The sequence below is a fragment of the Platalea leucorodia genome, assembly GCF_965183815.1.
Source record: "Platalea leucorodia genome assembly, chromosome: 24".
Taxonomy (NCBI): Eukaryota; Metazoa; Chordata; class Aves; order Pelecaniformes; family Threskiornithidae; genus Platalea; species Platalea leucorodia.
This window is the reverse complement of record NC_138846.1, coordinates 1,804,965-1,830,309: the sequence shown is the minus strand read 5'-3', so window position 1 is coordinate 1,830,309 and position 25,345 is coordinate 1,804,965. Positions and strand designations below refer to the sequence as shown.

Below are 25,345 nucleotides of genomic sequence, written 5' to 3'. Positions count from 1 at the left end.
CTGTGCCATGGCTTCATCCTGAAGCAAGTTGAGAGGGGGCCCTGCTCATCACTCGCTCCCCATGTGTGTGTGGGAGGAACATGCGTATCCCATTGCTGTGAAGGGGTGCCTGACCGTCAGCTGCCCTTGTAGCAGCCTGGCCCGGGTCCCTTCCACCATGCACTGCTTTGTTTCACTCTTTAGACTCATTAAAGTTTATGCTGCATTGTAGCTTGAGGTCTCCTCGTGTTCCTTCCCTCCTGGGATGCCCAGCTAAGCTGCTCAATGGGAAATCACAGAATCGCAGCATGATTGAGGTTGGAATGGTCCTCGGGAGATCATCTGGTCCAAACCCTGCTCAAGGAGGTCTACCTAGAGTCCGTTGCTTTAGGTCCAGATGGCTTTTAGCTATCTCCAAGGTTGGCAATGTGTTCCAGTGCTTGGTGACCCGCACAGTGAAAAAGTGTTTCCTGACTTTCAGGTGGAGCTTTCTGTGTTTCCTTTTGTGCCCATTGCCTCTGGTCCTGTCAATGGGCAGCACTGAAAAGAGCAAAACTCCTTCCTCCTTGCACCTTGCCTTCAGTTATTTAAATACCTCAATGAGGCCCTCCTCCCCCAAGCCTGCTCTTCCCAGCGCTCACTCTTTCCTCATATGTGCGACGCTCCAGTCCCTTCATCATCTGCGTGGCCTTTCCTTTGACTCTCTCCAGTATGTCTGTGTCTCTCTCGCACTGAGGAGCCCGGAACTGGACACAGTACTCCCGGTGTGGCCTCCTGAGTGCTGAGTGCAGGGGAAGGATCAAGTCCCTCACCCTGCTGGAAATACTTTGTCTAAAGCAGCCCAGGGTACAAATATATATGTTGCATTAGCAAATGTGATCCCACACAGGGTAATGGGGTGGCTGAAAGAATGTGGTGCACTTGCATCCTGTTGAGGGGTTGAGAGTGGGTGTCCCACTGAGATGGTCACCTGGAGGGGACTGTCCTTTACGTGTGACAAAGCCATCCAAAGTCACCCACATCCCCTTGTCCTGAACACACCAGGCTTGTTGTGTCTCTCAGCAAATGCCTGCGATGCCTTCGTCGGCTCCAAGACGTGTGTGGTGTGTGACAGATGGCCAAGGACTTGTACCCCTCCACTTCTGCCCCCAGACCATCTCTCTGTGCCCCTCAGGCCCCTTTCTGAAGGACTCGGCAATGTTGGCAGAGCTGCACGGTCACTGCTTGGGAGTTTCCATGACCTGTGGCCCATGACACTGAAAGCAGGGCGCTTAGCAAGTCCTTCTCCATCCCCTGCCCACCAGAGGAAGGAAAGAAAGGAACTCTCCAGGATGCAGCCATTGTGTCTTCCTGCCCCTCTGCCCTGAACTGTAAGAGCACCAACAGCAGGGAAGGAAGTAACCTTGCTCGTGTGTGAAGTTGTCACATAGTTGGTGATGTAGGAGAGGACAAGCTGCCTGTCCTTTCCTCCCACCTGCTCTAGTCCTCCATGGGTGATGTTTTGCCTGTTATTGAGTTGGTGTGCAGGATCAAAGAAGCCTTGGGCTATGGCAGCCTTGGGGATGAAGAAGGAAGAGTTGGGAAGCCCCAGCACTGACCCTTGGTGCTGGGAGCGGGGCGGGGAGTAGACCTCGTGTGTGCTGGAGAGGATTGTCTCTGCTTCTCAAATATCCTTCTCCTGTTGACTGGAGGCTGCTGGAGGCTCTCCAGATAAGGTAAGGAAAGGCAAAGAGCATATGGATTTCTCTTGATGTTAAATTGCTGAGCCTAAAACCCTACAGGGTATCCAAGGTGACTGGGAAATTCATGCCTAAATTTGATGGAGTGAGGTATTAGGTTACGCAATGGATACAGTGACTCCTGTCACAGAAAATTCTTTTTAAGTCTAGCATTGTATTTTAGGGTTGCAAGAAAACATGCCCCGTTCATTATGAGAATCCTTAAAGTCAGACCCTGGAGGGCAAGGCGATGGCATCACCTGGGAGGTGGGACACTCCTCATCACTGGCTGCACCATCTGCCTATGCTGACGGGTCGTTTCCCCTGGAAACATTTTGCCCTCTAATACTGTCACTTGAAAGGAGCCTGTGCGGCTGAATGGGCATGGCATGAACAGGGAAATGAAAAGGCAGCGTTGCAGGGAACGCAAGCAGTGTCCCCATTTCTGTAATTGTGATGCTTTGCATGCAAGATGAGCCTGTTGGTAAACACATTACATGTGCAAAGGGCGCCTGTGGGCCCGGGGCGGTGTGGACCAGTATAAAAGCCAGTCCAACTGCAGGCTCCCGCATCCACTTCTCTTGCCTTCTCCTCCGTGGTGAGCAAGGTGAGCTGCAAATGCCTTCAACTGTTTCTTGTCTTTCTCCTTTTTCTCTTTGCTTTTTGGCCTCGACCGAGTCTTTGCCTCGGTGTAACTTCTGCTGAGAGCCTTGCTCCTTGCTCCTGCTCCCAGCCTCTCTGTTCTCTTTGCCACACGGGAGGGAGGTGGGAGAAAGTCTTGGGCTCTCTTTGCGGGGAAACCATGGGGCCGGGACTCCTAGTACTCTCTCCTTCCCTGCAAAGCCTGTCCCTGCTCCCCAGCCTGTGCCTCTTCTCTTGCCGAGCAGGCTGTCAGGCTGCGCCTCACATGCTGCCTGTACTTTCCCTGCCTTCTCTCCCAGGTGCACCTCCGTCCCACAGCCATGTCCTGCTACGATCTGTGCCGTCCCTGTGGCCCAACCCCGCTTGCCAACAGCTGCAACGAGCCCTGCGTCAGGCAGTGCCAGGACTCCCGGGTGATTATTGAACCATCTCCCGTGGTGGTGACCCTGCCCGGACCCATCCTCAGCTCCTTCCCCCAGAACACCGCTGTGGGATCCACCACCTCCGCGGCCGTTGGCAGCATCTTGAGTGCTGAGGGAGTGCCCATCTCCTCGGGGGGCTTTGGCCTCTCTGGCCTTGGTGGCCGCTACTGCGGCAGAAGGTGCCTGCCCTGCTAAAGGCGGGCTGGAGGTCCAGTGAGTGCATCGACGGGAAGCCCAAAGCCATGTGCCGGACTGAGGATGGAGCTGCTGGCCAGGGTTTCCAGAGGGGCTGAGCACCCTCATGCCCTCCTGCAAAGGTGCCAGCCTGTGCTGTCTGGAAACACAGCCAACTGATGTCTTCTTCTTCTCCTGCGTTCTTCTCCACATCACGAGTCCCTGTTGTCTCCTGCTCTCCTGTGCCATGGCTTCATCCTGAAGCAAGTTGAGAGGGGGCCCTGCTCATCACTCGCTCCCCATGTGTGTGTGGGAGGAACATGCGTGTCCCATTGCTGTGAAGGGGTGCCTGACCGTCAGCTGCCCTTGTAGCAGCCTGGCCCGGGTCCCTTCCACCATGCACTGCTTTGTTTCACTCTTTAGACTCATTAAAGTTTATGCTGCATTGTAGCTTGAGGTCTCCTCGTGTTCCTTCCCTCCTGGGATGCCCAGCCAAGCTGTCCAGGGGCAAATGGGATGCTCTACAGGGCAAAGGCATGGCTTGAAGGGATGTGGTGGACTCGTATCTTTCTTGCGGATTGGGAGGGTGTGTCCAACTGAAATGGTCACCTGGAGGGGACTGTCCTTTACATGTGGTATAGCCTTCCCAAAGTCACCCACATCCCTTTGTCCTGAACACACCAGACTTGTTGTGTCTCTCAGCAAACCCCTGTGTTGCTTTCCACGGCTCCAAGACACGTGTGACGTGTGACAGATGGCCAAGGACTTGTACCCCTCCACTTCTGCCCCCAGACCATCTCTCTGTGCCCCTCAGGCTCCTTTCTGAAGGACTTGGCAATGTTGGCAGAGCTGCACGGTCACTGCTTGGGAGTTTCCATGACCTGTGGTCCATGACACTGAAGGCAGGGCATTTAGCCTTCTTTGTCCCTTGCCCACCAGAGGAAGGAAAGAAAGAAACTCTCCAGGAGGCAGCCATTGTGTCTTCCTGCCCTTCTGCCCTGAACTGCTCTCTCCCACCTGCTCTAGTCCTCCACGGGTGATATTTTGTCCTGTGCTCCCCCCACTCCTGCGTCAGGTAGAGTGAGGGGCACCTCCTGTGCTGTCCCGTATGCTGTGGGAACCCCTACGGTGCCTTTCCCCCTAGCTAAAGCCCTGTCTTCCCTGAAAGACAGCTGCTGTCAGCAAAATCCCCATGCCCTGCTGTGCAGAAAGGCCCCCAGGCAATGCGCTCTCCATCAGCCTTCAGGAGCCGTGCTGAGCTGACAGCAGAAGCACGGTGGGGTGAAAATATTGTACCAGGGAGGGAGGGAAGGCAGCATCCGCAGCACGTGATCAGAGAGAGCAGGGTGCGGCAGGGCACTGGAGCCTCTGGGCAGAGCCTCGCCATAGGTGCTGGCTGTGAGAGCATCAAGGTCTGGTAGGAGACTCCACCTGTGGGTTTTCTGGGGCAGGCATCTGGTCGAAAGGGCCCTTATGAAGAAAAGACAGATTTTGCACTTGTAAAATTAATGTAAGCTTCCTTTCTTGAAGGAAGACGTTCTCGGTCCCATTGCTGTGACAGATGGAGCTGGTGTCCTGTGTCCCAGGTGCACAGGTGGTTTCCTCTTCTTGCACACCAGTGGCCTGAGTGCAGTAACAACAGGCCCAATGGCGCTGATGAGCCTCACCTGGGGTCTCTCACTCCTCCCTCTTCCCTTTGACCCAGGGCTCTATTAAAGCTCTGTCCTGAGCCCTTAGCCCTTTCTTCAGCTTGGGGGCAGGAGTGTAAGCCTCCTCTTCTTTTGCAGATTTGCTTATGCCTGACCATGAGCCCCCTTGATCCGGACCCTAAGTGGCCCACTGGTTTCCCAGCCTCTCCTTGGGTCTGTCTGGTCGTTATGGCCCTGGTCAGCAATCAGTGGGCTCTGTTGACCCAGGTTGCCACCACTGGATCTGCTCCTGACCCGTGTGGGACGACTGCCCTGCTTGATGTCAGTCCTGCTTCATCACCATGAACCTGACCATTGAGCTGGACTCTGGGCTGCACCTGTCTACTGCCTCTGCGTTTTCCTTGCTCAGGTACTGTGCAATGGGGCCATTGCTAGTGAGGCTGCTGCCCTCCTGGCCTTATGACCATGCTCGTCTCCTGGCTCCCATCCTGCAGGCAGCAGCTGGCTCTCAGTGATCCCTGACAGCATTTCTGTTGGGATGGACTTTTGCTGTCATCATCAGGTTAACAGTGTGTACCTTCTGAGCTCTCTTCATCAACTTCAATGGGGAACTTGGCCTGGGCCTCAGTGATTAGGGAGTTGCCTGTGTCTGGTGGAGTCCCAGCTGAGTTGGGGAAGGAGTTTTGTCCACCCGTTGCAAGGAGGACCTAGCTGGGGTGTCTGAGGAGTGCAGCTGGTGCGCCAAGCTGGGCTGTCATTCCTCTTGGGGACATTCAGCTCCTCTTCTGCCCCTGGAAATGCAGTGCAGAGCATTGAATCTTTCCCTTGGCATGCACCTCTGGGGAGGTCCTGACATCTGCTGCTCTGCGCACTGCCCTTGCTGGCACTGCCAGCCCTCACTTGCTTCCGGGAAGGCTTTTAGGTTGCACGGAGATCTCGCCGAGTGCTTGGAGCTGTGTGTGCTGTCCTGTCAGTAGGTTGAGCCAAAGCAGAAGTTGTGGTATGGACATGGGGAATGGAAGAAGTAAGTGTTTTGAAGTCTGAAGATGTTCTTGTTAGGGAGTGGTTTCTGCAAGATATCAGCAGTGGCTAACTAATACTTACTTGTGGGAAAGCAACGTCATTCTTTCTGTAACATTCTTGTTCTGGTGACTGGGGAACTCAGGGCAATGCTGAAAGAGATGAGAAGGCAAAACAGCCAGAATAATTTTTTCTAAGGGCTATGTGAGATACCAAAGAAAGTTCAAAAACCCAACAGCATAGTCTACCTGATGAAAAAATGATGCCTAAGAAAGCTTAAAAGGCCTTGGAGGCACAGAGAGCAATGAGTTTGGCCAGTCCCAACATAAAGAAAGCCTGTACTTTAATCTTATATTTATAATGAAAAAAACCTGCATTCATTATAACAAAGGCTAAAAGCATGCCTCAGGAGGGTAAGATGCTGAGATCACCAGAAAATATGGCAGCACTCCACCCAGTTGGCTGAAACATCAGCCTGATTTTTGTTGTAAATTCACCTGGAAATATTTTGCCCTCTAATACTGTCGCTTGAAAGGAGCCTGAGTGGCTGAATGGGCATGGCATGAACAGGGAAATGAAAAGGCAGCGTTGCAGGGAACGTAAACAACCACCCCATTTACATAAGTGGGATGCTTAGCATAAAATATGAGCTTGTTGGTAAACACATTACATGTGCAAAGGGCACCTCTGGGCCCGGGGCGGTGTGGACCAGTATAAAAGCCAGTCCAACTGCAGGCACCCGCATCCACTTCTCTTGCCTTCTCCTCCTTGGTGAGCAAGGTGGGCTGCAAATGCCTTCAACTGTTTCTTGTCTGTCTCCTTTTTCTCTTTGCCTTTTGGCCTCGACTGAGTCTTTGCCTCGGTGTAACTTCTGCTGGGAGCCTTGCTCCTTGCTCCTGCTCCCAGCCTCTCTGTTCTCTTTGCCACATGGGAGGGAGGTGGGAGAAAGTCTTGGGCTCTCTTTGCGAGGAAACCATGGGGCCGGGACTCCTAGTACTCTCTCCTTCCCTGCAAAGCCTGTCCCTTCTCCCCAGCCTGTGCCTCTTCTCTTGCCGAGCAGGCTGTCAGGCTGCGCCTCACATGCTGCCTCTGCTTTCCCTGCCTTCTCTCCCAGGTGCACCTCCGTCCCACAGCCATGTCCTGCTACGATCTGTGCCGTCCCTGTGGCCCAACCCCGCTTGCCAACAGCTGCAACGAGCCCTGTGTCAGGCAGTGCCAGGACTCCCGCGTGGTGATCCAGCCCTCTCCTGTGGTGGTGACCCTGCCCGGACCCATCCTCAGCTCCTTCCCCCAGAACACCGCTGTGGGATCCACCACCTCTGCTGCCGTTGGCAGCATCCTGAGTGAGGAGGGAGTGCCCATCTCCTCGGGGGGCTTTGGCCTCTCTGGCCTTGGTGGCCGCTACTGCGGCAGAAGGTGCCTGCCCTGCTAAAGGCGGGCTGGACGTCCAGTGAGTGCATCGACCAGGAAGCCCAAAGCCATGTGCCGGACTGAGGATGGAGCTGCTGGCCAGGGTTTCCAGAGGGGCTGAGCACCCTCATGCCCTCCTGCAAAGGTGCCAGCCTGTGCTGTCTGGAAACACAGCCAACTGATGTCTTCGTCTTCTCCTGCGTTCTTCTCCGCATCACGAGTCCCTGTTGTCTCCTGCTCTCCTGTGCCATGGCTTCATCCTGAAGCAAGTTGAGAGGGGGCCCTGCTCATCACCCCCTCCCCATGTGTGTGTGGGAGGAACATGCGTGTCCCATTGCTGTGAAGGGGTGCCTGACCGTCAGCTGCCCTTGTAGCAGCCTGGCCCGGGTCCCTTCCACCATGCACTGCTTTGTTTCACTCTTTAGACTCATTAAAGTTTATGCTGCATTGTAGCTTGAGGTCTCCTCGTGTTCCTTCCCTCCTGGGATGCCCAGCCAAGCTGTCCAGGGGCAAATGGGATGCTCTACAGGGCAAAGGCATGGCTGAAGGGATGTGGTGGACTCGTATCTTTCTTGCGGATTGGGAGGGTGTGTCCAACTGAAATGGTCACCTGGAGGGGACTGTCCTTTACATGTGGTATAGCCTTCCCAAAGTCACCCACATCCCTTTGTCCTGAACACACCAGACTTGTTGTGTCTCTCAGCAAACCCCTGTGTTGCTTTCCACGGCTCCAAGACACATGTGACGTGTGACAGATGGCCAAGGACTTGTATCCCTCCACTTCTGCCCCCAGACCATCTCTCTGTGCCCCTCAGGCCCCTTTCTGAAGGACTCGGCAATGTTGGCAGAGCTGCACAGTCACTGCTTGGGAGTTTCCATGACCTGTGGTCCATGACACTGAAGGCAGGGCATTTAGCCTTCTTTGTCCCTTGCCCACCAGAGGAAGGAAAGAAAGAAACTCTCCAGGAGGCAGCCATTGTGTCTTCCTGCCCTTCTGCCCTGAACTGCAGGACCACCAACATCGGGGAGGGAAGTAACCTTGCTGGTGCGTGGGGTTGGCATGTAGTGGATGTGGTCTACTCCACCGGGATGTGGTGGTTGCTCCTGCTGCAGGGCATGTAGGAGAGATCAAGCTGCCTATCTCCTCTCCCACCTGCTCTAGTCCTCCACGGGTGATATTTTGTCCCGTATGCTGTGGGAACCCCTACGGTGCCTTTCCCCCTAGCTAAAGCCCTGTCTTCCCTGAAAGACAGCTGCTGTCAGCAAAATCCCCGTGCCCTGCTGTGCAGAAAGGCCCCCAGGCAATGCGCTCTCCATCAGCCTTCAGGAGCCGTGCTGAGCTGACAGCAGAAGCACGGTGGGGTGACAATATTGTACCAGGGAGGGAGGGAAGGCAGCATCCGCAGCACGTGATCAGAGAGAGCAGGGTGCGGCAGGGCACTGGAGCCTCTGGGCAGAGCCTCGCCATAGGTGCTGGCTGTGAGAGCATCAAGGTCTGGTAGGAGACTCCACCTGTGGGTTTTCTGGGGCAGGCATCTGGTCGAAAGGGCCCTTATGAAGAAAAGACAGATTTTGCACTTGTAAAATTAATGTAAGCTTCCTTTCTTGAAGGAAGACGTTCTCGGTCCCATTGCTGTGACAGATGGAGCTGGTGTCCTGTGTCCCAGGTGCACAGGTGGTTTCCTCTTCTTGCACACCAGTGGCCTGAGTGCAGTAACAACAGGCCCAATGGTGCTGATGAGCCTCACCTGGGGTCTCTCACTCCTCCCTCTTCCCTTTGACCCAGGGCTCTATTAAAGCTCTGTCCTGAGCCCTTAGCCCTTTCTTCAGCTTGGGGGCAGGAGTGTAAGCCTCCTCTTCTTTTGCAGATTTGCTTATGCCTGACCATGAGCCCCCTTGATCCGGACCCTAAGTGGCCCACTGGTTTCCCAGCCTCTCCTTGGGTCTGTCTGGTCGTTATGGCCCTGGTCAGCAATCAGTGGGCTCTGTTGACCCAGGTTGCCACCACTGGATCTGCTCCTGACCCGTGTGGGACGACTGCCCTGCTTGATGTCAGTCCTGCTTCATCACCATGAACCTGACCATTGAGCTGGACTCTGGGCTGCACCTGTCTACTGCCTCTGCGTTTTCCTTGCTCAGGTACTGTGCAATGGGGCCATTGCTAGTGAGGCTGCTGCCCTCCTGGCCTTATGACCATGCTCGTCTCCTGGCTCCCTTCCTGCAGGCAGCAGCTGGCTCTCAGTGATCCCTGACAGCATTTCTGTTGGGATGGACTTTTGCTGTCATCATCAGGTTAACAGTGTGTACCTTCTGAGCTCTCTTCATCAACTTCAATGGGGAACTTGGCCTGGGCCTCAGTGATTAGGGAGTTGCCTGTGTCTGGTGGAGTCCCAGCTGAGTTGGGGAAGGAGTTTTGTCCACCCGTTGCAAGGAGGACCTAGCTGGGGTGTCTGAGGAGTGCAGCTGGTGCGCCAAGCTGGGCTGTCATTCCTCTTGGGGACATTCAGCTCCTCTTCTGCCCCTGGAAATGCAGTGCAGAGCATTGAATCTTTCCCTTGGCATGCACCTCTGGGGAGGTCCTGACATCTGCTGCTCTGCGCACTGCCCTTGCTGGCACTGCCAGCCCTCACTTGCTTCCGGGAAGGCTTTTAGGTTGCACGGAGATCTCGCCGAGTGCTTGGAGCTGTGTGTGCTGTCCTGTCAGTAGGTTGAGCCAAAGCAGAAGTTGAGGCGCGGACCATGGGGAGGAGGATAGCCGATGTATTGGTCCCCAGCATGTGCCTTTGTTTGTGGGGGACATGGCAGTTTAACAGGAGCGGTGATCCAATACTTGGTTGTGGAAGGGCAATGTCCTTCTTTCTGAAACCTGCCTGCGCTTGGGGACCTGTCGATGCTGCTGACAGAGGTGAGAGGGAAAAGAGCCAGGCTTATCTCTCCTGAGAGCAATGCTTTACATCACAGAAGGGCTAAAGCCCAAGGGCAGAGCTGGCATGCTTGGAAAGTGGGTGCCTGAGACAGCCCGAACTGGTTGTTAGGGAAAGCTGAGGATGTGGCTGGTCCTCAGATAGGAACCTTGTTGGAAGTCTGGCATTTAATGATAGGTTTGGAAGGAAAAGAGGCCCCATGTGTTAGAACAAAACCTCACAACAAGCCCCAGGAGGGTGAGGTTGGCATAAACTGACAGGATGGGCCATCTCCTTCTCTTTGCCTTCATCTTGTTCCTTCACTTCTGTGTCACTTCCCTGGAAACATTTTGCCCTCTAATACTGTCACTTGAAAGGAGCCTGTGCGGCTGAATGGGCATGGCATGAACAGGGAAATGAAAAGGCAGCGTTGCAGGGAACGCAAGCAGTGTCCCCATTTCTGTAATTGTGATGCTTTGCATGCAAGATGAGCCTGTTGGTAAACACATTACATGTGCAAAGGGCGCCTGTGGGCCCGGGGCGGTGTGGACCAGTATAAAAGCCAGTCCAACTGCAGGCTCCCGCATCCACTTCTCTTGCCTTCTCCTCCGTGGTGAGCAAGGTGAGCTGCAACCTCTTTGGCCTCACTCTCCTCTTTCTGTTGTTCTCCACTGTGTCTTCGGACCTCAGTGTAGCTTTTGCTGAGAGTCTTGCTCTTTGGTTGTGTTCCTGAGTCTTGGCTCCTTGCCACTGTGATGGGAGGTGGGACAAGGGCTTGGGCTTTTGTTACAGGGAAATCTTGGGGACCGTGGCTCCTTATGTTCTCTTCCTCCCTACGCAGGCTGTCCCTGCTCCCCAGCCTGTGCCTCTTCTCTTGCCGAGCAGGCTGTCAGGCTGCGCCTCACATGCTGCCTCTGCTTTCCCTGCCTTCTCTCCCAGGTGCACCTCCGTCCCACAGCCATGTCCTGCTACGATCTGTGCCGTCCCTGTGGCCCAACCCCGCTTGCCAACAGCTGCAACGAGCCCTGTGTCAGGCAGTGCCAGGACTCCCGCGTGGTGATCCAGCCCTCTCCCGTGGTGGTGACCCTGCCCGGACCCATCCTCAGCTCCTTCCCCCAGAACACCGCTGTGGGATCCACCACCTCTGCTGCCGTTGGCAGCATCCTGAGTGAGGAGGGAGTGCCCATCTCCTCGGGGGGCTTTGGCCTCTCTGGCCTTGGTGGCCGCTACTGCGGCAGAAGGTGCCTGCCCTGCTAAAGGCGGGCTGGACGTCCAGTGAGTGCATCGACCAGGAAGCCCAAAGCCATGTGCCGGACTGAGGATGGAGCTGCTGGCCAGGGTTTCCAGAGGGGCTGAGCACCCTCATGCCCTCCTGCAAAGGTGCCAGCCTGTGCTGTCTGGAAACACGGCCAACTGATGTCTTCTTCTTCTCCTGCGTTCTTCTCCGCATCATGAGTCCCTGTTGTCTCCTGCTCTCCTGTGCCATGGCTTCATCCTGAAGCAAGTTGAGAGGGGGCCCTGCTCATCACCCCCTCCCCATGTGTGTGTGGGAGGAACATGCGTGTCCCATTGCTGTGAAGGGGTGCCTGACCGTCAGCTGCCCTTGTAGCAGCCTGGCCCGGGTCCCTTCCACCATGCACTGCTTTGTTTCACTCTTTAGACTCATTAAAGTTTATGCTGCATTGTAGCTTGAGGTCTCCTCGTGTTCCTTCCCTCCTGGGATGCCCAGCCAAGCTGTCCAGGGGCAAATGGGATGCCGTGGAGGGGGAAAGGGTGGGTGGGTAAGGGCCAATGGTGGATGTCTCTCTTGTGCCTGTAGGAGCTCAGTACCCTCAAGGGCCATGGTCACTGGAAGAGGCATGGGGCTTTGGAGGGGTGTGTGGTATTGTCTGAGTATGCCAAGGGTGGCCAGGAGTTCCCCCAAGGGACACGTGAGTACCAAGCAAGGCTGGATACTGGCTTCCAGTTGGTGAGGCAAGCCATTGGCCTGCTGGAAGACGTTTCTGTGCAGGCTAACGCCCACCTGGCCAAGGCTCTGGTCTCATGTTACCACTTGCAACGTGTCCCTTGCCCTTCCGTCCTCCAAGCACTTCTTCCAAGCCCTGGTACTGGAGGGAGTCCCAAAGGAGCTGAAGGGAGACGTGGCAGGCAGGGCAACTGTGTGAAGGGAAATATGAATTCTAATTTTCCATTTTCTTCTCTTTCCCTCCCTTCTGTGGTCTTTTTTTCCATGGGGAAAGTTTTGCACCTGGTCCTACAGTCCTGCTTCTGACAGAGTCAAAGACTAGTGTTGTTCACTATCCTGGAGTGAAAAGTAAATGTTAGCATGAGATGGTTATCTTCTTGTCTTCCCTGAAAAAAAGATATCCTCCAAAATACCCCTCTGTCTTTATCAGCTGAGAGACCCTGTAGTAATTCATCTCTAATTGTAAACTATGCTGAGCCATTAGAAGAAGCAAGGTCAAGATCGAACCAGGGAAGGAAGGCAAAATCCTCAGTACATGCTCTGAGGGAGCAGGGTGTGTCAGGATGCTTGAGCCTTTATGTAGCCCCTCAGTATGGGGGGCTGAGTAGGGGAGAATGAAGAGATTGTAGGAAATGGCTTCTTTGCACTTAATATTTTGCTGTGGAATATTTTTAAGTGCAAGTGCCATGGATAGAAAACCTGTTTGTACCATGTTTTGAGCATAATGAAAAATCTTTTATGTTTGAAGGAAATCCTTCCATTCCATGAATGGCTGCTGTGTTGCAGTCATACAAGGGGTTTCTTCTGCATGTATATATGCTTAGATAAACATCTCTTGTTCACCTGAAAGTTCCCTTCATCTTCCTGAATGAGGAATTTGGCCTGGGCCTCAGTGATTAGGGAGTTGCCTGTGTCTGGTGGAGTCCCAGCTGAGTTGGGGAAGGAGTTTTGTCCACCCGTTGCAAGGAGGACCTAGCTGGGGTGTCTGAGGAGTGCAGCTGGTGCGCCAAGCTGGGCTGTCATTCCTCTTGGGGACATTCAGCTCCTCTTCTGCCCCTGGAAATGCAGTGCAGAGCATTGAATCTTTCCCTTGGCATGCACCTCTGGGGAGGTCCTGACATCTGCTGCTCTGCGCACTGCCCTTGCTGGCACTGCCAGCCCTCACTTGCTTCCGGGAAGGCTTTTAGGTTGCACGGAGATCTCGCCGAGTGCTTGGAGCTGTGTGTGCTGTCCTGTCAGTAGGTTGAGCCAAAGCAGAAGTTGTGGTATGGACATGGGGAATGGAAGAAGTAAGTGTTTTGAAGTCTGAAGATGTTCTTGTTAGGGAGTGGTTTCTGCAAGATATCAGCAGTGGCTAACTAATACTTACTTGTGGGAAAGCAACGTCATTCTTTCTGTAACATTCTTGTTCTGGTGACTGGGGAACTCAGGGCAATGCTGAAAGAGATGAGAAGGCAAAACAGACAGAATAATTTTTTCTAAGGGCTATGTGAGATACCAAAGAAAGTTCAAAAACCCAACAGCATAGTCTACCTGATGAAAAAATGATGCCTAAGAAAGCTTAAAAGGCCTTGGAGGCACAGAGAGCAATGAGTTTGGCCAGTCCCAACATAAAGAAAGCCTGTACTTTAATCTTATATTTATAATGAAAAAAACCTGCATTCATTATAACAAAGGCTAAAAGCATGCCTCAGGAGGGTAAGATGCTGAGATCACCAGAAAATATGGCAGCACTCCACCCAGTTGGCTGAAACATCAGCCTGATTTTTGTTGTAAATTCACCTGGAAATATTTTGCCCTCTAATACTGTCGCTTGAAAGGAGCCTGAGTGGCTGAATGGGCATGGCATGAACAGGGAAATGAAAAGGCAGCGTTGCAGGGAACGTAAACAACCACCCCATTTACATAAGTGGGATGCTTAGCATAAAATATGAGCTTGTTGGTAAACACATTACATGTGCAAAGGGCACCTCTGGGCCCGGGGCGGTGTGGACCAGTATAAAAGCCAGTCCAACTGCAGGCACCTGCATCCACTTCTCTTGCCTTCTCCTCCTTGGTGAGCAAGGTGAGCTGCAAATGCCTTCAACTGTTTCTTGTCTGTCTCCTTTTTCTCTTTGCCTTTTGGCCTCGACCGAGTCTTTGCCTCGGTGTAACTTCTGCTGGGAGCCTTGCTCCTTGCTCCTGCTCCCAGCCTCTCTGTTCTCTTTGCCACACGGGAGGGAGGTGGGAGAAAGTCTTGGGCTCTCTTTGCGGGGAAACCATGGGGCCGGGTCTCCTAGTACTCTTTCCTTCCCTGCAAAGCCTGTCCCTGCTCCCCAGCCTGTGCCTCTTCTCTTGCCGAGCAGGCTGTCAGGCTGCGCCTCACATGCTGCCTCTGCTTTCCCTGCCTTCTCTCCCAGGTGCACCTCCGTCCCACAGCCATGTCCTGCTACGATCTGTGCCGTCCCTGTGGCCCAACCCCGCTTGCCAACAGCTGCAACGAGCCCTGCGTCAGGCAGTGCCAGGACTCCCGCGTGGTGATCCAGCCCTCTCCCGTGGTGGTGACCCTGCCCGGACCCATCCTCAGCTCCTTCCCCCAGAACACCGCTGTGGGATCCACCACCTCTGCTGCCGTTGGCAGCATCCTGAGTGAGGAGGGAGTGCCCATCTCCTCGGGGGGCTTTGGCCTCTCTGGCCTTGGTGGCCGCTACTGCGGCAGAAGGTGCCTGCCCTGCTAAAGGCAGGCTGGACGTCCAGTGAGTGCATCGACCAGGAAGCCCAAAGCCATGTGCCGGACTGAGGTTGGAGCTGCTGGCCATGGTTTCCAGAGGGGCTGAGCACCCTCATGCCCTCCTGCAAAGGTGTCAGCCTGTGCTGTCTGGAAACACAGCCAACTGATGTCTTCTTCTTCTCCTGCGTTCTTCTCCGCATCACGAGTCCCTGTTGTCTCCTGCTCTCCTGTGCCATGGCTTCATCCTGAAGCAAGTTGAGAGGGGGCCCTGCTCATCACTCGCTCCCCATGTGTGTGTGGGAGGAACATGCGTGTCCCGTTGCTGTGAAGGGGTGCCTGACCGTCAGCTGCCCTTGTAGCAGCCTGGCCCGGGTCCCTTCCACCATGCACTGCTTTGTTTCACTCTTTAGACTCATTAAAGTTTATGCTGCATTGTAGCTTGAGGTCTCCTCGTGTTCCTTCCCTCCTGGGATGCCCAGCCAAGCTGTCCAGGGGCAAATGGGATGCTCTACAGGGCAAAGGCATGGCTGAAGGGATGTGGTGGACTCGTATCTTTCTTGCGGATTGGGAGGGTGTGTCCAACTGAAATGGTCACCTGGAGGGGACTGTCCTTTACATGTGGTATAGCCTTCCCAAAGTCACCCACATCCCTTTGTCCTGAACACACCAGACTTGTTGTGTCTCTCAGCAAACCCCTGTGTTGCTTTCCACGGCTCCAAGACACGTGTGACGTGTGACAGATGGCCAAGGACTTGTACCCCTCCACTTCTGCCCCCAGACCATCTCTCTGCCCCTCAGGCCCCTTTCTGAAGGACTCGGCAATGTTGGCAGAGCTGCACAGTCACTGCTTGGGAGTTTCCACGACCTGTGGTCCATGACACTGAAGGCAGGGCATTTAGCCTTCTTTGTCCCTTGCCCACCAGAGGAAGGAAAGAAAGAAACTCTCCAGGAGGCAGCCATTGTGTCTTCCTGCCCTTCTGCCCTGAACTGCAGGACCACCAACATCGGGGAGGGAAGTAACCTTGCTGGTGCGTGGGGTTGGCATGTAGTGGATGTGGTCTACTCCACCGGGATGTGGTGGTTGCTCCTGCTGCAGGGCATGTAGGAGAGATCAAGCTGCCTATCTCCTCTCCCACCTGCTCTAGTCCTCCACGGGTGATATTTTGTCCCGTATGCTGTGGGAACCCCTACGGTGCCTTTCCCCCTAGCTAAAGCCCTGTCTTCCCTGAAAGACAGCTGCTGTCAGCAAAATCCCCGTGCCCTGCTGTGCAGAAAGGCCCCCAGGCAATGCGCTCTCCATCAGCCTTCAGGAGCCGTGCTGAGCTGACAGCAGAAGCACGGTGGGGTGAAAATATTGTACCAGGGAGGGAGGGAAGGCAGCATCCGCAGCACGTGATCAGAGAGAGCAGGGTGCGGCAGGGCACTGGAGCCTCTGGGCAGAGCCTCGCCATAGGTGCTGGCTGTGAGAGCATCAAGGTCTGGTAGGAGACTCCACCTGTGGGTTTTCTGGGGCAGGCATCTGGTCGAAAGGGCCCTTATGAAGAAAAGACAGATTTTGCACTTGTAAAATTAATGTAAGCTTCCTTTCTTGAAGGAAGACGTTCTCGGTCCCATTGCTGTGACAGATGGAGCTGGTGTCCTGTGTCCCAGGTGCACAGGTGGTTTCCTCTTCTTGCACACCAGTGGCCTGAGTGCAGTAACAACAGGCCCAATGGCGCTGATGAGCCTCACCTGGGGTCTCTCACTCCTCCCTCTTCCCTTTGACCCAGGGCTCTATTAAAGCTCTGTCCTGAGCCCTTAGCCCTTTCTTCAGCTTGGGGGCAGGAGTGTAAGCCTCCTCTTCTTTTGCAGATTTGCTTATGCCTGACCATGAGCCCCCTTGATCCGGACCCTAAGTGGCCCACTGGTTTCCCAGCCTCTCCTTGGGTCTGTCTGGTCGTTATGGCCCTGGTCAGCAATCAGTGGGCTCTGTTGACCCAGGTTGCCACCACTGGATCTGCTCCTGACCCGTGTGGGACGACTGCCCTGCTTGATGTCAGTCCTGCTTCATCACCATGAACCTGACCATTGAGCTGGACTCTGGGCTGCACCTGTCTACTGCCTCTGCGTTTTCCTTGCTCAGGTACTGTGCAATGGGGCCATTGCTAGTGAGGCTGCTGCCCTCCTGGCCTTATGACCATGCTCGTCTCCTGGCTCCCATCCTGCAGGCAGCAGCTGGCTCTCAGTGATCCCTGACAGCATTTCTGTTGGGATGGACTTTTGCTGTCATCATCAGGTTAACAGTGTGTACCTTCTGAGCTCTCTTCATCAACTTCAATGGGGAACTTGGCCTGGGCCTCAGTGATTAGGGAGTTGCCTGTGTCTGGTGGAGTCCCAGCTGAGTTGGGGAAGGAGTTTTGTCCACCCGTTGCAAGGAGGACCTAGCTGGGGTGTCTGAGGAGTGCAGCTGGTGCGCCAAGCTGGGCTGTCATTCCTCTTGGGGACATTCAGCTCCTCTTCTGCCCCTGGAAATGCAGTGCAGAGCATTGAATCTTTCCCTTGGCATGCACCTCTGGGGAGGTCCTGACATCTGCTGCTCTGCGCACTGCCCTTGCTGGCACTGCCAGCCCTCCCTTGCTTCCGGGAAGGCTTTTAGGTTGCACGGAGATCTCGCCGAGTGCTTGGAGCTGTGTGTGCTGTCCTGTCAGTAGGTTGAGCCAAAGCAGAAGTTGAGGCGCGGACCATGGGGAGGAGGATAGCCGATGTATTGGTCCCCAGCATGTGCCTTTGTTTGTGGGGGACATGGCAGTTTAACAGGAGCGGTGATCCAATACTTGGTTGTGGAAGGGCAATGTCCTTCTTTCTGAAACCTGCCTGCGCTTGGGGACCTGTCGATGCTGCTGACAGAGGTGAGAGGGAAAAGAGCCAGGCTTATCTCTCCTGAGAGCAATGCTTTACATCACAGAAGGGCTAAAGCCCAAGGGCAGAGCTGGCATGCTTGGAAAGTGGGTGCCTGAGACAGCCCGAACTGGTTGTTAGGGAAAGCTGAGGATGTGGCTGGTCCTCAGATAGGAACCTTGTTGGAAGTCTGGCATTTAATGATAGGTTTGGAAGGAAAAGAGGCCCCATGTGTTAGAACAAAACCTCACAACAAGCCCCAGGAGGGTGAGGTTGGCATAAAGTGACAGGATGGGCCATCTCCTTCTCTTTGCCTTCATCTTGTTCCTTCACTTCTGTGTCACTTCCCAGGAAACATTTTGCCCTCTAATACTGTCACTTGAAAGGAGCCTGTGCGGCTGAATGGGCATGGCATGAACAGGGAAATGAAAAGGCAGCGTTGCAGGGAACGCAAGCAGTGTCCCCATTTCTGTAATTGTGATGCTTTGCATGCAAGATGAGCCTGTTGGTAAACACATTACATGTGCAAAGGGCACCTCTGGGCCCGGGGCGGTGTGGACCAGTATAAAAGCCAGTCCAACTGCAGGCTCCCGCATCCACTTCTCTTGCCTTCTCCTCCGTGGTGAGCAAGGTGAGCTGCAAATGCCTTCAACTGTTTCTTGTCTTTCTCCTTTTTCTCTTTGCCTTTTGGCCTCGACCGATTCTTTGCCTCGGTGTAACTTCTGCTGAGAGCCTTGCTCCTTGCTCCTGCTCCCAGCCTCTCTGTTCTCTTTGCCACACGGGAGGGAGGTGGGAGAAAGTCTTGGGCTCTCTTTGTGGGGAAACCATGGGGCCGGGTCTCCTAGTACTCTCTCCTTCCCTGCAAAGCCTGTCCCTGCTCCCCAGCCTGTGCCTCTTCTCTTGCCGAGCAGGCTGTCAGGCTGCGCCTCACATGCTGCCTCTGCTTTCCCTGCCTTCTCTCCCAGGTGCACCTCCGTCCCACAGCCATGTCCTGCTACGATCTGTGCCGTCCCTGTGGCCCAACCCCGCTTGCCAACAGCTGCAACGAGCCCTGTGTCAGGCAGTGCCAGGACTCCCGCGTGGTGATCCAGCCTTCTCCCGTGGTGGTGACCCTGCCCGGACCCATCCTCAGCTCCTTCCCCCAGAACACCGCTGTGGGATCCACCACCTCCGCGGCCGTTGGCAGCATCCTGAGTGAGGAGGGAGTGCCCATCTCCTCGGGGGGCTTTGGCCTCTCTGGCCTTGGTGGCCGCTACTGCGGCAGAAGGTGCCTGCCCTGCTAAAGGCGGGCTGGACGTCCAGTGAGTGCATCGACCAGGAAGCCCAAAGCCATGTGCCGGACTGAGGATGGAGCTGCTGGCCAGGGTTTCCAGAGGGGCTGAGCACCCTCATGCCCTCCTGCAAAGGTGTCAGCCTGTGCTGTCTGGAAACACGGCCAACTGATGTCTTCTTCTTCTCCTGCGTTCTTCTCCGCATCACGAGTCCCTGTTGTCTCCTGCTCTCCTGTGCCATGGCTTCATCCTGAAGCAAGTTGAGAGGGGGCCCTGCTCATCACCCCCTCCCCATGTGTGTGTGGGAGGAACATGCGTGTCCCATTGCTGTGAAGGGGTGCCTGACCGTCAGCTGCCCTTGTAGCAGCCTGGCCCGGGTCCCTTCCACCATGCACTGCTTTGTTTCACTCTTTAGACTCATTAAAGTTTATGCTGCATTGTAGCTTGAGGTCTCCTCGTGTTCCTTCCCTCCTGGGATGCCCAGCCAAGCTGTCCAGGGGCAAATGGGATGCCGTGGAGGGGGAAAGGGTGGGTGGGTAAGGGCCAATGGTGGATGTCTCTCTTGTGCCTGTAGGAGCTCAGTACCCTCAAGGGCCATGGTCACTGGAAGAGGCATGGGGCTTTGGAGGGGTGTGTGGTATTGTCTGAGTATGCCAAGGGTGGCCAGGAGTTCCCCCAAGGGACACGTGAGTACCAAGCAAGGCTGGATACTGGCTTCCAGTTGGTGAGGCAAGCCATTGGCCTGCTGGAAGACGTTTCTGTGCAGGCTAACGCCCACCTGGCCAAGGCTCTGGTCTCATGTTACCACTTGCAACGTGTCCCTTGCCCTTCCGTCCTCCAAGCACTTCTTCCAAGCCCTGGTACTGGAGGGAGTCCCAAAGGAGCTGAAGGGAGACGTGGCAGGCAGGGCAGCTGCGTGAAGGGAGATGTGAGCCCTCTGCTAGATTTTTGGCAGAATGGGGATGGGCTGAGCATGGGTGTGTAAAATGGGGAGAAGAGGGGGACTGACACACAGGGATCATCCTCCCTCATGTGGAAGTGACGGGGAGCTTTGGTGACATGTCCTGGAAACTCTGAGGAGGTCTAGAAGGGAGCAGGAAAAGCATCTTTGCCCCCATCGGAGCTGTCTTGTGGTCAGAAACGTTAGGTGTTTACAGAGTCCTTCTGTGTGTGCCACTGTGTCCTGAAGGGCCGTGAGTCTGGAGGAGATGTGCAGCAGATCGTCCAGAAGCCTCAGTCAGCTGCTGTGCAGGCTGTGCCTGGAGAGGTCCCAAGCAGTGATCCTTTTGTGCCTCGAACCAGGCCTCAAGGCTGGGAGGCTGAGGGAGTGGTACCCTGCCAGTTCTGGCCTCAGTCTCTCCTTCCCACTCCCTTGTCCTCCGCCGGTAATACTTTGGTCCTGCTGCTCCGGTCGTGCTTCAGGTAGAGTAGGAGGCGCCTCTTGTGCCGTGCTCCTCCGACTGTCCTTGCGGAGACTCGTGGACGCTGCTTGCTGCTGAGCAGGGTTGGGTGTCCTGTGGAAATCCTGCCAAGCATGTGGTCGTGCCTGGTGTGCCAGCAGTCTGGATGGGCAGCGCAGAAGTTGTGGCAAAGACGCGGGCGGGCAGAAGGACGTGTATCGATTGGCCAGCATGTGCCTTGGTCCCTAGGGTGCCTCCACCTTTGTCAGAGGTGTCCAGCAAAGAGTGTTGGGAGGGGAACAGCCTTTGTTCTTAACCACTGGTAGTCTGCTGCTTCAGGTGGGTAGGGATGAGGGAGAGAAGGAAGATGGCAAAAGAGCAAAGCTCAGTCTCGGAGAGAGAGTCTAAAACCCAAGAGCAGAGGGGCCCTGCCTAGAAAGACGCTGCCTAGTACAGCGTGAGTGCGCATAGCATGAGGGAGAGGGAGTGATGGTGCGGAGCCTTGCATGGGGCTGTCGAGGCTGAAGCCTGAGGGCTATGAGGAGAGCTGCCCCATTCATCAGGAAGCACTTTAAAGGGAGGCCCTGGAGGGCAAGGCGATGGCATCACCTGGCGTGGAGGGGTGCTCCTCATCAGTGGCTGCATCATCTGCCTGTGCTGCCGTGTCATTTCCCCTGGAAACATTTTGCCCTCTAATACTGTCACTTGAAAGGAGCCTGTGCGGCTGAATGGGCATGGCATGAACAGGGAAATGAAAAGGCAGCGTTGCAGGGTGCAAATGAACCCCCAAAATTCTTTAATTGAGGAGCTTTGCATGCAAGATGAGCCTGTTGGTAAACACATTACATGTGCAAAGGGTGCCTGTGGGCCCGGGGCGGTGTGGACCAGTATAAAAGCCAGTCCAACTGCAGGCTCCCTCATCCACTTCTCTTGCCGTCTCCTCCTTGGTGAACAAGGTGAGCTGCAAATGCCTTCAACTGTTTCTTGTCTGTCTCCTTTTTCTCTTTGTCGTTCGGCCTCGACCGAGTCTTTGCCTCAGTTATCTTTTGCTGAGACCATTGCCAGTCATCTCTCTTGTCTTTGCCACACTGGGCTGAAGTGGGAAAAGATGGTATCTGTGTTTGCAGGGCCCAGTTGGGGACCGTGTCGCCTTATGTTCTCTTCCTCCCTACGCAGGCTGTCCCTGCTCCCCAGCCTGTGCCTTTTCTCTTGCCGAGCAGGCTGTCAGGATGCGCCTCACATGCTGCCTGTGCTTTCCCTGCCTTCTCTCCCAGGTGCACCTCCGTCCCACAGCCATGTCCTGCTACGATCTGTGCCGTCCCTGTGGCCCAACCCCGCTTGCCAACAGCTGCAACGAGCCCTGTGTCAGGCAGTGCCAGGACTCCCGGGTGATTATTGAACCATCTCCCGTGGTGGTGACCCTGCCCGGACCCATCCTCAGCTCCTTCCCCCAGAACACCGCTGTGGGATCCACCACCTCCGCGGCCGTTGGCAGCATCTTGAGTGCTGAGGGAGTGCCCATCTCCTCGGGGGGCTTTGGCCTCTCTGGCCTTGGTGGCCGCTACTGCGGCAGAAGGTGCCTGCCCTGCTAAAGGCGGGCTGGAGGTCCAGTGAGTGCATCGACGGGAAGCCCAAAGCCATGTGCCGGACTGAGGATGGAGCTGCTGGCCAGGGTTTCCAGAGGGGCTGAGCACCCTCATGCCCTCCTGCAAAGGTGCCAGCCTGTGCTGTCTGGAAACACAGCCAACTGATGTCTTCTTCTTCTCCTGCGTTCTTCTCCACATCACGAGTCCCTGTTGTCTCCTGCTCTCCTGTGCCGTGGCTTCATCCTGAAGCAAGTTGAGAGGGGGCCCTGCTCATCACTCGCTCCCCATGTGTGTGTGGGAGGAACATGCGTATCCCATTGCTGTGAAGGGGTGCCTGACCGTCAGCTGCCCTTGTAGCAGCCTGGCCCGGGTCCCTTCCACCATGCACTGCTTTGTTTCACTCTTTAGACTCATTAAAGTTTATGCTGCATTGTAGCTTGAGGTCTCCTCGTGTTCCTTCCCTCCTGGGATGCCCAGCTAAGCTGCTCAATGGGAAATCACAGAATCGCAGCATGATTGAGGTTGGAATGGTCCTCGGGAGATCATCTGGTCCAAACCCTGCTCAAGGAGGTCTACCTAGAGTCCGTTGCTTTAGGTCCAGATGGCTTTTAGCTATCTCCAAGGTTGGCAATGTGTTCCAGTGCTTGGTGACCCGCACAGTGAAAAAGTGTTTCCTGACTTTCAGGTGGAGCTTTCTGTGTTTCCTTTTGTGCCCGTTGCCTCTGGTCCTGTCAATGGGCAGCACTGAAAAGAGCAAAACTCCTTCCTCCTTGCACCTTGCCTTCAGTTATTTAAATACCTCAATGAGGCCCTCCTCCCCCAAGCCTGCTCTTCCCAGCGCTCACTCTTTCCTCATATGTGCGACGCTCCAGTCCCTTCATCATCTGCGTGGCCTTTCCTTTGACTCTCTCCAGTATGTCTGTGTCTCTCTCGCACTGAGGAGCCCGGAACTGGACACAGTACTCCCGGTGTGGCCTCCTGAGTGCTGAGTGCAGGGGAAGGATCAAGTCCCTCACCCTGCTGGAAATACTTTGTCTAAAGCAGCCCAGGGTACAAATATATATGTTGCATTAGCAAATGTGATCCCACACAGGGTAATGGGGTGGCTGAAAGAATGTGGTGCACTTGCATCCTGTTGAGGGGTTGAGAGTGGGTGTCCCACTGAGATGGTCACCTGGAGGGGACTGTCCTTTACGTGTGACAAAGCCATCCAAAGTCACCCACATCCCCTTGTCCTGAACACACCAGGCTTGTTGTGTCTCTCAGCAAATGCCTGCGATGCCTTCGTCGGCTCCAAGACGTGTGTGGTGTGTGACAGATGGCCAAGGACTTGTACCCCTCCACTTCTGCCCCCAGACCATCTCTCTGTGCCCCTCAGGCCCCTTTCTGAAGGACTCGGCAATGTTGGCAGAGCTGCACGGTCACTGCTTGGGAGTTTCCATGACCTGTGGCCCATGACACTGAAAGCAGGGCGCTTAGCAAGTCCTTCTCCATCCCCTGCCCACCAGAGGAAGGAAAGAAAGGAACTCTCCAGGATGCAGCCATTGTGTCTTCCTGCCCCTCTGCCCTGAACTGTAAGAGCACCAACAGCAGGGAAGGAAGTAACCTTGCTCGTGTGTGAAGTTGTCACATAGTTGGTGATGTAGGAGAGGACAAGCTGCCTGTCCTTTCCTCCCACCTGCTCTAGTCCTCCATGGGTGATGTTTTGCCTGTTATTGAGTTGGTGTGCAGGATCAAAGAAGCCTTGGGCTATGGCAGCCTTGGGGATGAAGAAGGAAGAGTTGGGAAGCCCCAGCACTGACCCTTGGTGCTGGGAGCGGGGCGGGGAGTAGACCTCGTGTGTGCTGGAGAGGATTGTCTCTGCTTCTCAAATATCCTTCTCCTGTTGACTGGAGGCTGCTGGAGGCTCTCCAGATAAGGTAAGGAAAGGCAAAGAGCATATGGATTTCTCTTGATGTTAAATTGCTGAGCCTAAAACCCTACAGGGTATCCAAGGTGACTGGGAAATTCATGCCTAAATTTGATGGAGTGAGGTATTAGGTTACGCAATGGATACAGTGACTCCTGTCACAGAAAATTCTTTTTAAGTCTAGCATTGTATTTTAGGGTTGCAAGAAAACATGCCCCGTTCATTATGAGAATCCTTAAAGTCGGACCCTGGAGGGCAAGGCGATGGCATCACCTGGGAGGTGGGACACTCCTCATCACTGGCTGCACCATCTGCCTATGCTGACGGGTCGTTTCCCCTGGAAACATTTTGCCCTCTAATACTGTCACTTGAAAGGAGCCTGTGCGGCTGAATGGGCATGGCATGAACAGGGAAATGAAAAGGCAGCGTTGCAGGGAACGCAAGCAGTGTCCCCATTTCTGTAATTGTGATGCTTTGCATGCAAGATGAGCCTGTTGGTAAACACATTACATGTGCAAAGGGCACCTCTGGGCCCGGGGCGGTGTGGACCAGTATAAAAGCCAGTCCAACTGCAGGCTCCTGCATCCACTTCTCTTGCCTTCTCCTCCGTGGTGAGCAAGGTGAGCTGCAAATACCTTCAACTGTTTCTTGTCTTTCTCCTTTTTCTCTTTGCTTTTTGGCCTCGACTGAGTCTTTGCCTCGGTGTAACTTCTGCTGGGAGCCTTGCTCCTTGCTCCTGCTCCCAGCCTCTCTGTTCTCTTTGCCACACGGGAGGGAGGTGGGAGAAAGTCTTGGGCTCTCTTTGCGAGGAAACCATGGGGCCGGGACTCCTAGTACTCTCTCCTTCCCTGCAAAGCCTGTCCCTGCTCCCCAGCCTGTGCCTCTTCTCTTGCCGAGCAGGCTGTCAGGCTGCGCCTCACATGCTGCCTCTGCTTTCCCTGCCTTCTCTCCCAGGTGCACCTCCGTCCCACAGCCATGTCCTGCTACGATCTGTGCCGTCCCTGTGGCCCAACCCCGCTTGCCAACAGCTGCAACGAGCCCTGTGTCAGGCAGTGCCAGGACTCCCGGGTGATTATTGAACCTTCTCCCGTGGTGGTGACCCTGCCCGGACCCATCCTCAGCTCCTTCCCCCAGAACACCGCTGTGGGATCCACCACCTCCGCGGCCGTTGGCAGCATCTTGAGTGCTGAGGGAGTGCCCATCTCCTCGGGGGGCTTTGGCCTCTCTGGCCTTGGTGGCCGCTACTGCGGCAGAAGGTGCCTGCCCTGCTAAAGGCGGGCTGGACGTCCAGTGAGTGCATCGACCAGGAAGCCCAAAGCCATGTGCCGGACTGAGGATGGAGCTGCTGGCCATGGTTTCCAGAGGGGCTGAGCACCCTCATGCCCTCCTGCAAAGGTGCCAGCCTGTGCTGTCTGGAAACACGGCCAACTGATGTCTTCTTCTCCTCCTGCGTTCTTCTCCACATCACGAGTCCCTGTTGTCTCCTGCTCTCCTGTGCCATGGCTTCATCCTGAAGCAAGTTGAGAGGGGGCCCTGCTCATCACTCGCTCCCCATGTGTGTGTGGGAGGAACATGCGTGTCCCATTGCTGTGAAGGGGTGCCTGACCGTCAGCTGCCCTTGTAGCAGCCTGGCCCGGGTCCCTTCCACCATGCACTGCTTTGTTTCACTCTTTAGACTCATTAAAGTTTATGCTGCATTGTAGCTTGAG

At 55.1% G+C, this 25,345-nt stretch overlaps 7 protein-coding genes across 7 annotated transcripts; all 7 read left to right on the top strand.

Annotated features, from left to right (window-relative positions):
• Nucleotides 1-2,659: 2,659 nt before the first annotated feature.
• On the top strand, nt 2,660-2,956 carry LOC309600575 (feather beta keratin; the record flags this gene model as incomplete). The annotated part of the gene is made up of 1 exon (XM_082332978.1): nt 2,660-2,956. One exon carries the CDS (start codon nt 2,660-2,662, stop codon nt 2,954-2,956), a length of 297 nt encoding a protein of 98 aa, XP_082189104.1.
• A 3,783-nt stretch (nt 2,957-6,739) lies between these two features.
• On the top strand, nt 6,740-7,036 carry LOC309600587 (feather beta keratin-like; the record flags this gene model as incomplete). The annotated part of the gene is made up of 1 exon (XM_082332990.1): nt 6,740-7,036. The coding sequence occupies one exon, from the start codon at nt 6,740-6,742 to the stop codon at nt 7,034-7,036; it is 297 nt and encodes a 98-aa protein (XP_082189116.1).
• Nucleotides 7,037-10,877: 3,841 nt separating this feature from the next.
• Nucleotides 10,878-11,174, top strand: LOC309600586 (feather beta keratin-like; the record flags this gene model as incomplete). The annotated part of the gene is made up of 1 exon (XM_082332989.1): nt 10,878-11,174. The coding sequence occupies one exon, from the start codon at nt 10,878-10,880 to the stop codon at nt 11,172-11,174; it is 297 nt and encodes a 98-aa protein (XP_082189115.1).
• A 3,129-nt stretch (nt 11,175-14,303) lies between these two features.
• On the top strand, nt 14,304-14,600 carry LOC309600578 (feather beta keratin-like; the record flags this gene model as incomplete). Its single annotated transcript, XM_082332981.1, has 1 exon — nt 14,304-14,600. One exon carries the CDS (start codon nt 14,304-14,306, stop codon nt 14,598-14,600), a length of 297 nt encoding a protein of 98 aa, XP_082189107.1.
• Nucleotides 14,601-18,456: 3,856 nt separating this feature from the next.
• Nucleotides 18,457-18,753, top strand: LOC309600585 (feather beta keratin-like; the record flags this gene model as incomplete). Its single annotated transcript, XM_082332988.1, has 1 exon — nt 18,457-18,753. The coding sequence occupies one exon, from the start codon at nt 18,457-18,459 to the stop codon at nt 18,751-18,753; it is 297 nt and encodes a 98-aa protein (XP_082189114.1).
• Nucleotides 18,754-21,436: 2,683 nt separating this feature from the next.
• LOC309600581 (feather beta keratin) lies at nt 21,437-21,733 on the top strand (the record flags this gene model as incomplete). The annotated part of the gene is made up of 1 exon (XM_082332984.1): nt 21,437-21,733. One exon carries the CDS (start codon nt 21,437-21,439, stop codon nt 21,731-21,733), a length of 297 nt encoding a protein of 98 aa, XP_082189110.1.
• Nucleotides 21,734-24,611: 2,878 nt separating this feature from the next.
• On the top strand, nt 24,612-24,908 carry LOC309600569 (feather beta keratin; the record flags this gene model as incomplete). The annotated part of the gene is made up of 1 exon (XM_082332969.1): nt 24,612-24,908. One exon carries the CDS (start codon nt 24,612-24,614, stop codon nt 24,906-24,908), a length of 297 nt encoding a protein of 98 aa, XP_082189095.1.
• Nucleotides 24,909-25,345: the final 437 nt, after the last annotated feature.